Here is a 13763-nt window from a genome sequence, read left to right on the forward strand (position 1 = left end):
CAAGCAGAAAAAATTGAATAGAAGATGGCACCTTGTTTCTAACAAAACTAACCATTCCAATGGAATCATGCAGTGACGATAACCCACAAGTATAGTGGATCGCAACACTTTTCGAGGGTAGAGTATTCAACCCAAATTTATTGATTCGACACAAGGGGAGCCAAAGAATATTCTCAAGTATTAGCAGCTGAGTTGTCAATTCAACCACACCTGAAAGACTTAATATCTGCAGCAAAGTAGTATGAAAGTAACGGTAACGGCAGCAAAAGTAACAGTAGCAGTTTCGTAGCAATTGTAACAGTGGCAACGGAAAAATAACTAAGCAAAGATCAATATGTGAAAAGCTCGTAGGCAATGGATCAGTGATGGATAATTATGTCGGATGTCATTCATCATGCAATAGTTATAACCTAGGGTGACACAGAACTAGCTCTAATTCATCAATATAATGTAGGCATGTATTCTGAATATAGTCATACGCGTTTATGAAAAAGAACTTGCATGACATCTTTTGTCCTACCCTCTCGTGGTAGCGGGGTCCTAATGGAAACTAAGGAATATTAAGTCCTCCTTTTAATAGAGAACCGGACCAAAGCATTAGCATTTAATGAATACATGAACTCCTCAAACTACGGTCATCACCGGGAAGTGTCCCGACTATTGTCACTCCGGGGTTGCCGGATCATAACACGTAGTAGGTGACTATAACTTGCAAGATAGGATCAAGAACTCACATATATTCATGAAAACATAATAGGTTCAAATCTGAAATCATGGCACTCGGGCCCTAGTGACAAGCATTAAACATAGCAAAGTCATAGCAACATCAATCTCAGAACATAGTGGATACTAGGGATCAAACCGTAACAAAACTAACTCGATTACATGATAAGTCTCATCCAACCCATCACCGTGGACACATGGTTGTGGAACCAAGTTCTGTAGTAGTTTTTCAAAAAAAATCTTATATACTGAAATAAGACCACTGTCAATACTAGGCAGAGAAATATAGTTAAGAGTAGTAGTTTTATTAGAAAGAGCATTCTGCATAGATTGCATTGTGTATAAACAGAATTAAGAACAGTCTGCATGACAGTAACGGAACAAACACATAGTTAAGAGTAGTAGTTTTGTTATAAAGAGTATTCTGAATAGATTTCATTGTGTATAAACAAAATTAAGAACAGTCTGCATAACAGTAACAGAACAAACACATAGTTAAGAGTAGTAGTTTTGCAGAAATTAAGCTTCCTCAATGACGGTGTCTAAGGGATGATTGCGTCATACACCTTTCTTCCTCTAAGTGAAATATTCTCAATGACCGACGAATCGAAAGGCACCAAGCAATTGAACACAACGTCTTCGGGTAAAGCAAAACACTTCTAATGTTAGAGCACCTGCATTCGACACACGAATGAATACTTATCAGTTTATGGCACAAAAGATGCATATAGTATTTTTGCTAAACAATTTTAGAACACACAATACATTCAAGAAGCGCATGAATATGCACTAGCTACCACATATTACAGAACATATTGCTAAGCAATAACAATACCAGTAGGTAGGAGCCTAGGAATAGAGTAAATACAAACATAGTGGTATTCTACAAAATTAAGAGCAACATTTTGTCATAGACTAAAATCAAGCAAAACACTTGCTAATGTCAGAGCGCTGCAACTGATAATCAATTTTAACAAAGAAGAGCACTATATGAGCAACTATCAATGAACAATGAGACATAATGATCAGCAGTAGGCAAGTTGCTATATGCATCAAGCAATTTATTTCAGGTTGGTACTTGCTTGGCGGCATTGAATCAGATTTGATGAATACGATGTCTACAGCAGTTTCGTGTCAAGGGAATGGCTCACATACCTTTCTTGCTCCGGGTGAAATCTTCTCCATGATCGACGAACCAAAAGGCACCCAACAACTGAACACGGCGTTTTTGGATAAGGCAAACTTCTAGTGTCAGAGCACCTGCATTTGACACACAATAAAATACTTCTCAGGAACAGAATAAACGCAGTACCATGACTTACATTACATTTTAGTTCTCTCTGCACTAGGGAAGAACTACTATTAACCAATGCATATGAAACTTGTGTGTGTAAATCAACATCAATGAATTTCACACCAAGTACAACCTATCAAATGCTGGTAGTACAGAGTGCACAAGAAACTACATAAGCTACATATGTGCCAGGTAATCATAGATAGTTCTATATTTTTAATCGTGCCATGGAAAAATATAATATCCAGCAGATGACATGTTAACAGTAAGCTAGCTAGCTATGCAGGGAGAGAAAAACAAACCAATAGGAAGCTCACTGAACTAGACCTACACAAAGCTGGCATTCAACGCTAAATTTTTCATGTCCTGAACGACATAGTAATTACCACTTCCACTTTGGCAATCCGCCAGAACGCAAGTTAGCAGCGATTACCCATCACTAATTCTTCCAAGTTATGTCAATCTATGTACTAGTATGTCTAAATATAATTATCTAATCTTGCTGCTCCCAATTGTCATTACGATGGCAGAAAGAAAAACACCAATCATCTAGTGGCAAGGAACAAGAATTTTTCTTCCATAATAATTTGTTGGGGCCATGAGAACAAACCAATCACGCTAGGGGCTCGGGGGCGCTGCAAACAAAAGAAGTAGACCAAAGAGGAGGTTTTTGGGTCTCGTGTCCTCGTGTGGCAGTGAAGGCATCACCATGGAGAAGAAAACCACTCGGGTAGAAGAGGAGGAGGAGGGCATACCTTGGTGAAAGAGGAGGATGACCTCCCGGCCGCGTCTTCGTCGGAGGTGAGGAACTTAAAGGCAGGGGAGAGAGATCCAGAAGGTGATGACCTCCGTCGCCATCACCCCCGCTAGAGGGACTGAGCATGGAGGTGGAGGGAGGTGGAGCGCTCGATCTCGCCGCCGCGGAAAGGGAGAGCAACTAGTTAACGAGCGCTCCTTCGAGAGCCTCGCAACGATCAGCGCCACTTGACGCGCTCTCAGCCATTCGCCACGTGTCGCGTTCTGGGCGCTTCTCCCGGATCTTGTTTTTTTATTTTTCCGTACATGTTTTCAGTTTTTTAAACGGTTTTTCCGTGCTTTCTCGACGTTTTGGTTTTCCACCGCTCTTCCTTAGCTTTTCAACCAAAAAAATATTTGAAAAAATTTTTGCGTGAAAAAACGCGTTTTCTTTTTTCCCCTTTCACTAGAGTCATGGTTTTGCTTTCGCGAGAGGCATGGTTTGCTTTCGCGAGAGTTACGGCCGTGCCTCTCGAAAACGAAAAAAAAACACTTTTTTCTTTTTTTTTTCTTTCGCGAGAGTCACGGTTTTTGCTTCCGCGAGAGGCACGGATGTGCTTTCGCGAGAGTCACGGCCGTGCCTCTCGGAAACGAAAAAAAACATGTTTTCTGTTTTTTTTCTTTCATGAGAGTCATGGTTTTGCTTCCGCGGGAGGCACGGTTGTGCTTTCGCGAGAGTCACGGCCGCGCCTCTCGGAAAGGAAAAAATATGTTTTTTGTTTTTTTCTTTCGCAAGAGTCACGGTTTTGCTTCCGTAAAGTGGCATGGTTGTGCTTTCACGAGGGTCACGGTCGTGCCTCCTCGGAAACGAAAAAAACGCGTTTTTTTTTTTCCTTCCGCGAGAGTCACGGTTTTGCTTCCGCGAGAGGCACGGGCGTGCCTTTTTGGAAAGAGAAAAAACTTGTGCTCCCGGTTCGGTTTTTTCATCCGTTTTTTTGTCCGATTTTTTCGTGAAAAAAGTTCGTCAAAACCTATCAACATGGGATCTAGTTTTGAAGATCTCGACGTGAGGAATCCAACGACGAAAGCGATTCGAGATTTGGACGCACAGTTTGAGAGATAAAACGTTTTGAATAAACGGATCTACGAACAAAGGAAAAACTCACAGGTTGCGATAACTGACGCTGCATGTGCGCCACTTGTCGCAACCAGGGGGATTAGAGTGATCTTTGCAACGAATACTCCTCAATTAGTGATTTCACGGAAAGGGCTGAGCTGCCCCTGTCTCGTGGGTAAACCCAGGCAAACGTCAGGCCGGGCCGGGTTTCGGGCCGAGCTTGTAAAAGCCCAACCTTCATTTCCCAAGCCTGCACCCGGCCCGAAGCCCGAAATACACCCTATTTTCAAGCCTGAGCCCGGCCCAAACTATCTTCCGGGCTGCAAAACAAGGCCCAAGCCCAGCCCAAACGTCAAGCCCGACCCAGGTTTTTCGGCCAAGCTCGGGCCGGGTCGGCCAGGCTGCCCATGCCCGGGTTTACTCGTGGGCTTCCAAATGCGCAGGTGTCTTGGGCCTGAAACCAAATGAGGCCTGAGGTGGTAGATGGCCTGCTTGCGGTTCCAGAATTCCAGTGCCCTTGTAACCGAAAGGAAAGATATTGCAGAGGATAATGACGGAAGGAAAGACAAACATAATACAGTAGTATTTTGTTTCTCCATATACGGCTCCAAACTGGGAGCCCGGTTCCATTATAGTACTCGTTAACAGAACAAGGTCCAAAACAAAAAGCAGTAAGCCAGTAACCGAGTTCCAAACCATATCAAAACGGAAAGGCAACTACACAATTAGCAAGTAACCGAGTTCCAAATAATAATACCAAAACGACAAGACAACAACTACACAGGCAGCAACTGCCATTCATATACAACTTCAGCGCCCATCAATCAAGACTAGGGCCAAAACACATTGCCACAAGACAACATCAACTGGACATTTTGACCTCCAGAAAACAACTTCTGTCATCTTCACATCACTGGTCATCACACTTCTCAGACCCAGCCTCTTCCTCATCCTCTCCAGCTTCAGTGACAGGCAACAACATTCATGGCAATTGCTAGGTAACATATAAAGCATTTTACAGCAACTACACGATGGGCAAATCATTCAATAGGACATCTAGAACCTTCTGCCCATCCTCATCCCTGATTCTCTCCCAGTGAGCATACTCAGCATTGTTTTCAGCTTTCCTGCGCTCTGCTATACTCCTCTTGGCTGCTGGCATCTTTGTCAGGTCTTGCTCTTCAAGTTTTGGTTTGTGCTCATGGATAATGTTAGTGACTTGATGCTTAGTCCGCATGATGATCCTAATAATGTCCTCCTTTTCACATTTTAGCAGACGAAGATAACCTCCCAACAAGGTTCTCAAGTTGAAGTTTCCATCTGATCCGCAAAAATTCAGCACTAGATCACCCCCCCTCATATCAATTTGACTGTGCATCTCCTTTCTAGCTTCGTCAAAACTAACACGACTCCCCCTAAACTCCATGTCGAACTCGATAATAGCAATAAAAAACATGAACGCCAGTTTTGATAATTTCGACCATTCACGGATCAATTCACTCAGCCTTGGGGTCACCATTTTCAGATGAGAACGAGGCAACTCACAGTTCTCAACCACAAAGTCCTCACTTTCAGGGAAGCGCGGGCACTCCCCAAGGATGAACATCAACAGGTTCAGCAAAGGAACAAGGTAACTTTTATAGCTTCGGCAATTGAGAACATTGAGCTTTCTGACTTCGTAGGTCATTCTCTTAAGAAAGCCCTTGAATATTTCAACCTTTGTCCTGTGTGAAACAAAAGACAACATCAGAACTCAATGAACTTTTGCTAGTTAGAGATAAGAATATGATTACGATTAGTAAGAATTCATGAAAACAGAGCAGCAGCTATGATACTTTTTCACACAAACAGGTAATTTATTGATCCAAGCTTGCCAGGGTTCAAATAGCAACCACCAGCCCAATAAACTGCATAGTAGTATGTACCTTGGGGCCTAGGTCCTACACTCATAAAATGGACCTGGTGTTGCGCAAAAATGGTCCCGTAGGTTTTCCCTTCCCGCAACCCATGTGCCAAAGCACATGCTCATTTGTGATTCATCCATCATCATGTGGTTACAGAACTTATGAGCGACCCTAAAGCACAGAAACTGTAACCTGCATTCCATGCCGGCCTCAACTGCCATGTATGTTCGGTGAAGGGCTAAGAGATTCTTATTGATAAATTCATTATTTGAGCAGGAGCAATCAGTATCTTCAGTGAGCTGATATAGATACTCAACTAAATATTCAGCATGGAATTAGACATGAGGACTCATCAAGTACAAGAAACAAAATGAATCCAATCAGTTAACAACGCACGCTGGTTTCTTATTAAGTCCGCTACAGATATTGGTGACAGCTTTAAAATAAATTTAAAGCTTGTATTGCCAAGTTTAAAATAAGATGAGGGGCCAGACTGAACACTGTACTGGATCAAGACTAACACAATTTTCTATCCACAATTAACTACCCCTGACTGAGCATTTTATAGCGTACTGGACATCCAACAATGTAATTACTTTGTGGAGCAAATGACGTTAATACAGAAATGTTCACCACAACAAATGGCAATGCGATTGAGTGCATTGAGCATCACAGAGTTGAACAATGTCATGAGCACTACCATGGCGTGTATTCTATTAAGTAACATTTTTCTTCAAACACACAAAAGAGAACATCCTATTGAGTGTTCCCCCATGCTTTTTTATTTCAGCTAGTACTTGTTGCAGTAAATAAAAAAATAAAGCTTGCAATAAATAAGTACTGTTGACTTACACATCTGTGTATGATTCTTTATATTGCTGCAACTCGGTGATGGGTCCAAAAATATCTGGGAACTGCATCTTCTTTGTCATTCCAGCAAATGTCAGGAAACCACCTTTCTCATACCTCTTCTTAGGATCCTGTGAGTAGTCGGGGGTTTCTCTGAAGAGGGTGAAATACCCACTCCAATCACAGCAAAGCAATTGCAACACTGATACTGCTGGAGAATTTGGGTCTGGTGTTTCCATCATTTCGGTCATACTGAATGTAACCTGCACAATCATACACAGAACCCATGTTCATGGACAGACAAGGCAACATTCAAATGTAGACCACTTATAGAAACACAAGGCATGTTCACTGACTTACAATATGATCAGGTGGTGTTGAAACAATTCTTTCCCCAAAATTGTATGAGGCAACCTTTCTAATGTGTGTTCTCCTTTTCTCAATGTACGCCTTAAATTCTTGCGCAGAACAATCAACTTTAAGCTCAAACTTTGGAAGACTTTGACTCTGTTCAAAATAGAGGTTTAGCAAGCCGGGGCTTGAAACTAGAAACAGGTAGCCCACAGCAATTTACGAGGAAATAAGTAGAAAATAACTCACAACAATAGTTTTCTGCTCCTCTGCGACAAGGGTACCTCTCATACCCGCCTCTGTGAAAGCGCGCTTGCACCTATTCTCCGCCCCCTTGAGCTTGCTGAATTCAGTCTTCAGGCGCTTCTGCACCGCATCCTCGATGTCCTGGTCCTCCTGCTCCTCCGGGGTAAGTGGAGCTCCTCCACCTCCCCTGTGTCTGTCCCGCTTCGACATCGCATCTACTTTGAGTCAGATCTGACTGGAGGCATGAGCAGGGGCGTCAATTTTAAGTAATTTAATAAGAACAAATATCAAAATAAAAAATGTTATTATGATGAAGTAAGCAGAGAAAATTATTGTGGTACATCAAGTAAAACTATTAAAGTAGATCTATTAATGTTATTACTCAGTGTGATTTGTATTGAATTGGAAGGAGCAGAAGTTGTAGATCTATTAAAGTAAGACTGTAATGCTGCCCTTCTGTACTCTGGTACAGTATATGTAATCTGACAATAATTCATGATTCATCTAATATCTTCACATATACAGTTCAGTACCATCTCTGGTATACATTTATTCTGAAACCCTAGGGGTCAAATTTTCCAAGGCGAATGGATCAATGTGTGCTATTCCTAATCATCCGCTGATCCGAAACCCTGTCCTTAAAATTCGTGCGAAAATCCACAAAATTCCCTAAGAACCCTATCCCCCTACAATTAAGGTAGCGACGTTAACCTTACGGACCTCGCCGTCGTCGCTGGCCACGGCGGCGCCGGAGCAACGCCGCCCGCTGCACGGGCTGTTCCCGTGGCCCTTCGCTTGCTTGTAGGCGTTGGGGACCCACCACCGTAACGGATCTGGTGACGCGCCTCAGTCGTCGTTGCGGGGACGCCTGCACGCGCTCGGCCGCGTCGCAGAGGTCACCGACGAGCACCGCTCGCCGGAGCTGCGCGCTAGAAAAATCCGCACGCGACTCCGGCGAAAGACACTCGCCGGCGCCGTTGTCTTCCTCCACTGCGGCAGGCGCTCGCTGTCGCCGCTCTCTCGCTCGCTCGTCGCCGTCACGGGTGTGAAGAAGAGAAGGGAGGGGGGAAATCGAGGGCTCGCTGGGGGCAGCCGCTCTGCGCTGATTTTGTTCCAGCTGCGCACGCTGTGGACCGTCCGATCGCCATCCGACGGCTCGCGGTAGCCAGCGGACGGGCCACTGGCGCCTCGTATTCCTAGCCCAGGCCCAGGCGGTTTGTCTGGCCCATCTCGGGAGGAATTTTCAGTCCAATAATAACAAAAATAAATAAATTATAGTAATGGACGGTAATGCAATTTCTGGCAACTTTATACTAAATCAGCGGTTCCATTGTCTCAAAAACACTAAATCAGCGGTTCCCCCTCAAAAACCAAAAAAAAAACAGTGGTTTCTCAAAAAAGAAAAAACAACGACAACTGAGATGGCACTTTAGTGCTAATGTGTATAAATTTTAGGGATTCTTGCATGCTTATTAATGTTAGATGATTCTCTATCGTTTCTATTCTTCCTCATGCAACTATGTGCCATGCTTAATTGTTTTAACACTTTTTGTTATGCTTAGTTATTTCTTTGATGGCATTTTTGTTATGATGATGATTATCATTATCATGCCATAATGTCGCCGCTGCAAAATTAAATTTACAAATCCTCTAAATTGAGTGCGGCTTATGTTCATGATTATCATTATCATGCCATAATGTCGCCGCTGCAAAATTAAATTTACAAATCCTCTAAATTGAGTGCGGCTTATGTTCATGTTGAATGACGGGCATCTTGACCACATGATTTTATTAATCTTGTCAATTTCTGACCCAAGCTCATGTGGACCGGGTTGATAAAGAAATTTATATATGAGTATTTAATAGAGTGGCTTCTATTTATTTTTTTGGCCAAAGATGGTTCATAAATGCATGCCCATAATTTTTTTGTTCTTATCCATCTTTGGCCAAAGTTTGTATTTAATTATATCAATAAAAAGGCTTATATTATTTAGAAACGGAGGGAGTAACATTTAATGTCTCTTAATCTCATCATGTTGGAATGCTCAATGGCATGCACTTAAATGGTAGCAATTAAAATAAGGAGAAGCTTGAGATCACGTTGGCTTTGCTGAATATTAATTATGCTCTTCTTAATAATCCTCCGAAAACACCTAAAGAAGGCGGTGAAAATTATGATACCCTGAAAAAGGACAATGTTGTTGAGAAGGTAAAATGGGAGGATAGTAGTGCCTAGTGACAAAAATTATGATATCCTGAAAAGGACTATGATGTTGATAAGGTTAAGTGGGAGGATTCAATTCGTAAGTGCCTCATCATTAAGGGGTCTATTGCTTAAAGCATGAGAGGAGCCAATTTGGACTCTCAAAGTGCAAAGAGTTGTCTTAGAAAGACTGAGTGTCAATGCAAAGGATTCTCTAAGGGAGAAGATGCGCGAGAGGACGTGCAACAACACTATCGACATCTGGTCAATTCATTTTTATCGTCGGATCTAATCACGATAGTCGACAAACAAATGGTGGGTTTCCCCTCCCACAACAGCCCCACTAAAGCCTCAATATAACCCTGAAGTCCACCTAAAACTTAAGGGCATGGTGGATTCTAAAGATAGAACACTGATCAGTAAAGCATTTTTTATGATGAAAAAGATCTTGATAGTGGTGATATTATTTCGACCCGTGTCCTTCGGGGCCTTTGTGAAATAGAGTTATGTTGTGCCTGTGAACAGCTTGAACATTCACACCAAGCCATTATCCTTGCTGTCCGTGTTGTACGGGGCTCATTGCCTTGTGGCAATGGCATCAAGATTGTTTGCAATGGCATCAAGTGAACCCAATGGATTTTGCTTGGTACGTTCGTATATATACGTATTTACGTGACGTGAATCCACTAAAATATCTTGTCTGACCCCAACAAATACCTCACGTGGAACAAAGGGCCCTAAGGCAACAGCCCACTAATCCATTCACATGCCTAAACCAGGAGTCTGGCAAACCAACCTGTGGTTGGATGGTTAGAGGGACAGTGGTATCCCCAGCCCATCAGGGTTCAAATCCTGGTGCTTGCATTATTCCTGGATTTATTTCAGGATTTCCGGCGGTGCGCTTTCAGTGGGAGGAGACGTTCCCGTCGACGACGAGGCGCCTACGGTGACTTCGTAAATTTCAAGATGACATGCCGGCTCAGTCTCTCGGAGGTGCTCATAGGGGTAGGGTGTGCGTGTGTGCGTTCATAGGGGTGAGTGGATGCGCGCATGTATGAGCGCTTGCGTCTGTACTGATGTTCAAAAAAAACCAGGAGTCCGTGAGTCACGCAAACATGAAGCCACACGCGGCACGCCTCATCTATCGTCTGGTTTTTTTTCATTGTTCGTCTTTTCGTTTCTTCGACTCCCATCTCGCCTCTTCGTGTTGCTTGGCGACTCGGCCGCCGCCTCATGACCACGGCAAGCAGGCGGCCGCAAATCGACGTCGGCAACAATTAAATCCTAAAAGTTGAGGTAATTAGATTACATTGCCGCATCTTCTCTCTCTCCAATAGCCTAATACAACGGTGATTGTTTTGCCCTAGTCTTCTAAAGAAATCCATGCACTTTAATTGATCTAGTCTATGGAGCGGTATTTTTCAAAGGGAACTTGGTCACTAGATCAAGATTATGATACAGGCACATCGAGGTCACCCATTAGACCTAGGCAAAGTGCGTCGAATGTCACTGCAGTTAAGTCTCCCAAAGCCTAATATTCATACAGAAAATAACTTAGATGAGTTGCCTTATGATCCGGATGATCGGATGAGAATTTTGGAGTACACGAGAGATCCAAAGAAGCAAGATGAGGGAAGGCGCAAATATTTAACGAGGGGACCTTATAGGCCATCGTCTAATTTTGATTATCCACAGGGGGAGATTGGAGATACTCAATGGAGATTTAATCCAGATTGTTGATGAGTATGGTCCTTGACTTGAGTATAATGATAAAGTGAATTAGGCCTTCTTCTGCTACCTTTTCAAAAATTACGACGAGGGACAAGGTGGAACTGGTGCATTTGCAATTAACAGCTAGAACGGTTGGAACAAGAAAAGCAGACTATATACGGGTAAGGGTAGTGTTATTAGCTTTCATAATGTAATAGTAGAAAGATGTGTTGCGTTGATGAATCAAGTTCAGTCAATTCAGGTTGCTCTTGATAAGCAAACTGATCATAAAAAAAGCAAAATCGAATTTGACTTAATACTTTCATTGATTCGCTGAGATACTTGTTGCATTAAGGCCTAACTTTCCAAGGCCATGACGAGTTAGAAGAGTCAAAAAATAAGGAAATTTTTCGAGAGTTGGTACATACTTTGGCAAACCAAAATAAAGTTAGACGGAATGTAGCCCTGGAGTGAACCCAATGGCCAAATTTTCTGCCTCCACCCCTGCCAGCTGGGTGTATTTTGCTGCTTGATTCACAAGCTGGAGATATGCCTGTGGGTGAAGAGGGTTATCTGGATCTGTTGAGGCAAGTTGTATCTGTGAAATCAAGAGGAAGGCTAGAAATTCTCGTGCAGGCCGGAGAAATCAGTGAAAGTGTCGTCTTTCCAATCAAATTCAGCAACATAAGTGAAGAAAGTTGTGAGGTTGGTGATTGTAAAGTGGAGATAACCGTTGCTTGGTCCTTGCTCGTTGAAAACTACTCATATGATATCTCGGTGATGGGAGCTATACAGCCTTATGCATGGGAATCAATTCCACATAGGCCGATCATGAAGCTTGTTGACGCTTGTTGAAGAGGTTCACTTAGTGAAGATGGCATTCTAGCTAGTTGTACTTCTTAGTGTAGTAGTAATCCGAAAAGGTATATATGGGCAACACAAGGCAGCGTCAGATGCTGGTTCAGTTTCTCCCTCAAAAAAGAAAAAGAAAAAAAAAGATGCTGGTTCAGTTTTTGAATGTATTTTTTGGCAAAGCAGAGATGATCACCGTGCAAGCTGATAGTACAAGCAGTATAATCCTGGATGCGATTCGGGTTTGACAGGAAGAATAGGGACCATGAAAAACACCCACATGCAATTTTTTTGTAAACTACATGATTTTAGTACATTGGGCAATATTATTGTAAAATGTCAAGAACATTTTTCTAACATATGATGACAGTTTTTCCATGTCTGAACATTTCTTCAAATGAATGTTAAACATTTCTAAAATACACATAACATATCTTGAATGGTATGAGACCTTTTATATATTTGTCGGACTACTGTTACATATTAACATTTTCTGGGTTCCCTAGATGGTCCCAAGCCGGTTTTGGGAACTTTTCAAAAGGTTCCTAGCAGTTTTTCTGTTTCTTACTGGTTTTCGGTTTTTTATTTTTGGTTTTGGTTTACATTTTTTCTGTTTTGTATTTTTCCACTTTTTAATATATTCATTTTCCATTTTTTTTACTCAAAGTTTTTCAAAATCATTATAGAAATTCAAAATGTCACAAATTATTTGGTTTTGCAAAATGTTTGGGATTTCAAATTTGTTCATGTTTTCCAAAAAAAGGGAAACGTTCTTTTTCATCCGGCTGATCTACACGGCGCGTAAGTCGGCTCGAGCGATCGACACGCGTCCCATGGCCTGGGCCCACGTGCCGCTATTCCTCTTCGTTATCCCCACGCAGCAAACCGCACAACCACTCACTTTCTTCTCCTCGCCCCTATCCTTCGCCTTCCTCCTTCGTTTTCCCTCCCTCTAGATCAGGGCAAGCGCCAGCAAGTCGACGGCCGCCCCTGTTGGGAGCTTTCTGCTCCTCATTCGTGTGCACCTTCAGGAGGAACACCACCGTTTTGTTTTCTGCATCCGCTACTCCTGCCCGCTGCTGCAAAGCAAAAGGATGGCCACTGCTCGTCGCAGTTGCTGCACGTGGCAACGACGGTCGCTGGAGGCAACGTAGATGCTGCAAGGGGGCAACAATCGAGGATGCAGCGCTCGTCGGCGTCTCGCGGAGCTGCGATGACGACTGTGGGTGCTGCAAAGGAGCGCTCGCCGGCGGCTCCAAGCGCTGCAATGGAGCGCCTAGCGGCTCCGGGCACTGCGACGGAGCGGTCACCGGCGACCCCCAGCGCTGCAATGGAGCACTCCGGCGACTCCCTGCGCTGCAATGGAGCGCTCGGCGGCGGCTGCCGGCGCGGCGACGGAGCTCCCGGCGTTGCAATGGAGCGGTAGCCGGCGACCCTCGACGCTGCAATGGAGCGCTCCCGACGACTCCTGACGCTGCAATGGAGGTCCTATTGTTGCAATCGAGCGGTCGCTGGCGGCGTCCCAGTGAGTCGCCGGCGGCCGTTGCTGCACACAGGAAGATGTGATGCGTGTTGCTTTGCAGCATCACCGGCGAGACAGTCAATAGAGGACGCGGTCGGAGACAAGCGGTGACCGACTGCCCGATGTGAAGGGGGGAGCGATGCTTGAGGGCGAGGCGTGTGATGCGGACTGTGGGCGAGCGATACGGGATCTGAGCGATGGTTGTGATGGACGCATCTAACGGTCGTGGGGGCGGCTTTAGTTTTCGTTTAATCAAC

General features: G+C 43.8%; 1 protein-coding gene across 2 annotated transcripts; it reads right to left on the reverse strand.

The window, feature by feature from the left end:
- Positions 1-4541: 4541 nt before the first annotated feature.
- LOC125539956 (uncharacterized) lies at positions 4542-8290 on the reverse strand. Of its 2 annotated transcripts, none has more exons than XM_048703509.2 (5): positions 7940-8290; positions 7223-7454; positions 6983-7129; positions 6626-6885; positions 4542-5593 (listed from the first exon to the last, which is right to left on the reverse strand). In XM_048703509.2, exons 2-5 carry the CDS (start codon positions 7427-7429, stop codon positions 4894-4896), a joined length of 1314 nt encoding a protein of 437 aa, XP_048559466.2. In that variant the 5' UTR covers positions 7430-7454; positions 7940-8290; the 3' UTR covers positions 4542-4893. The 2 variants fall into 2 exon arrangements, with proteins under 2 accessions (XP_048559466.2, XP_048559467.2); XM_048703510.2 differs by having other exon boundaries at positions 7931-8290.
- Positions 8291-13763: the final 5473 nt, after the last annotated feature.

This window comes from Triticum urartu, chromosome 2A (genome assembly GCF_056163025.1).
Source record: "Triticum urartu cultivar PI428250 chromosome 2A, HENAU_Tu73, whole genome shotgun sequence".
Lineage (NCBI taxonomy): Eukaryota > Viridiplantae > Streptophyta > Magnoliopsida > Poales > Poaceae > Triticum > Triticum urartu.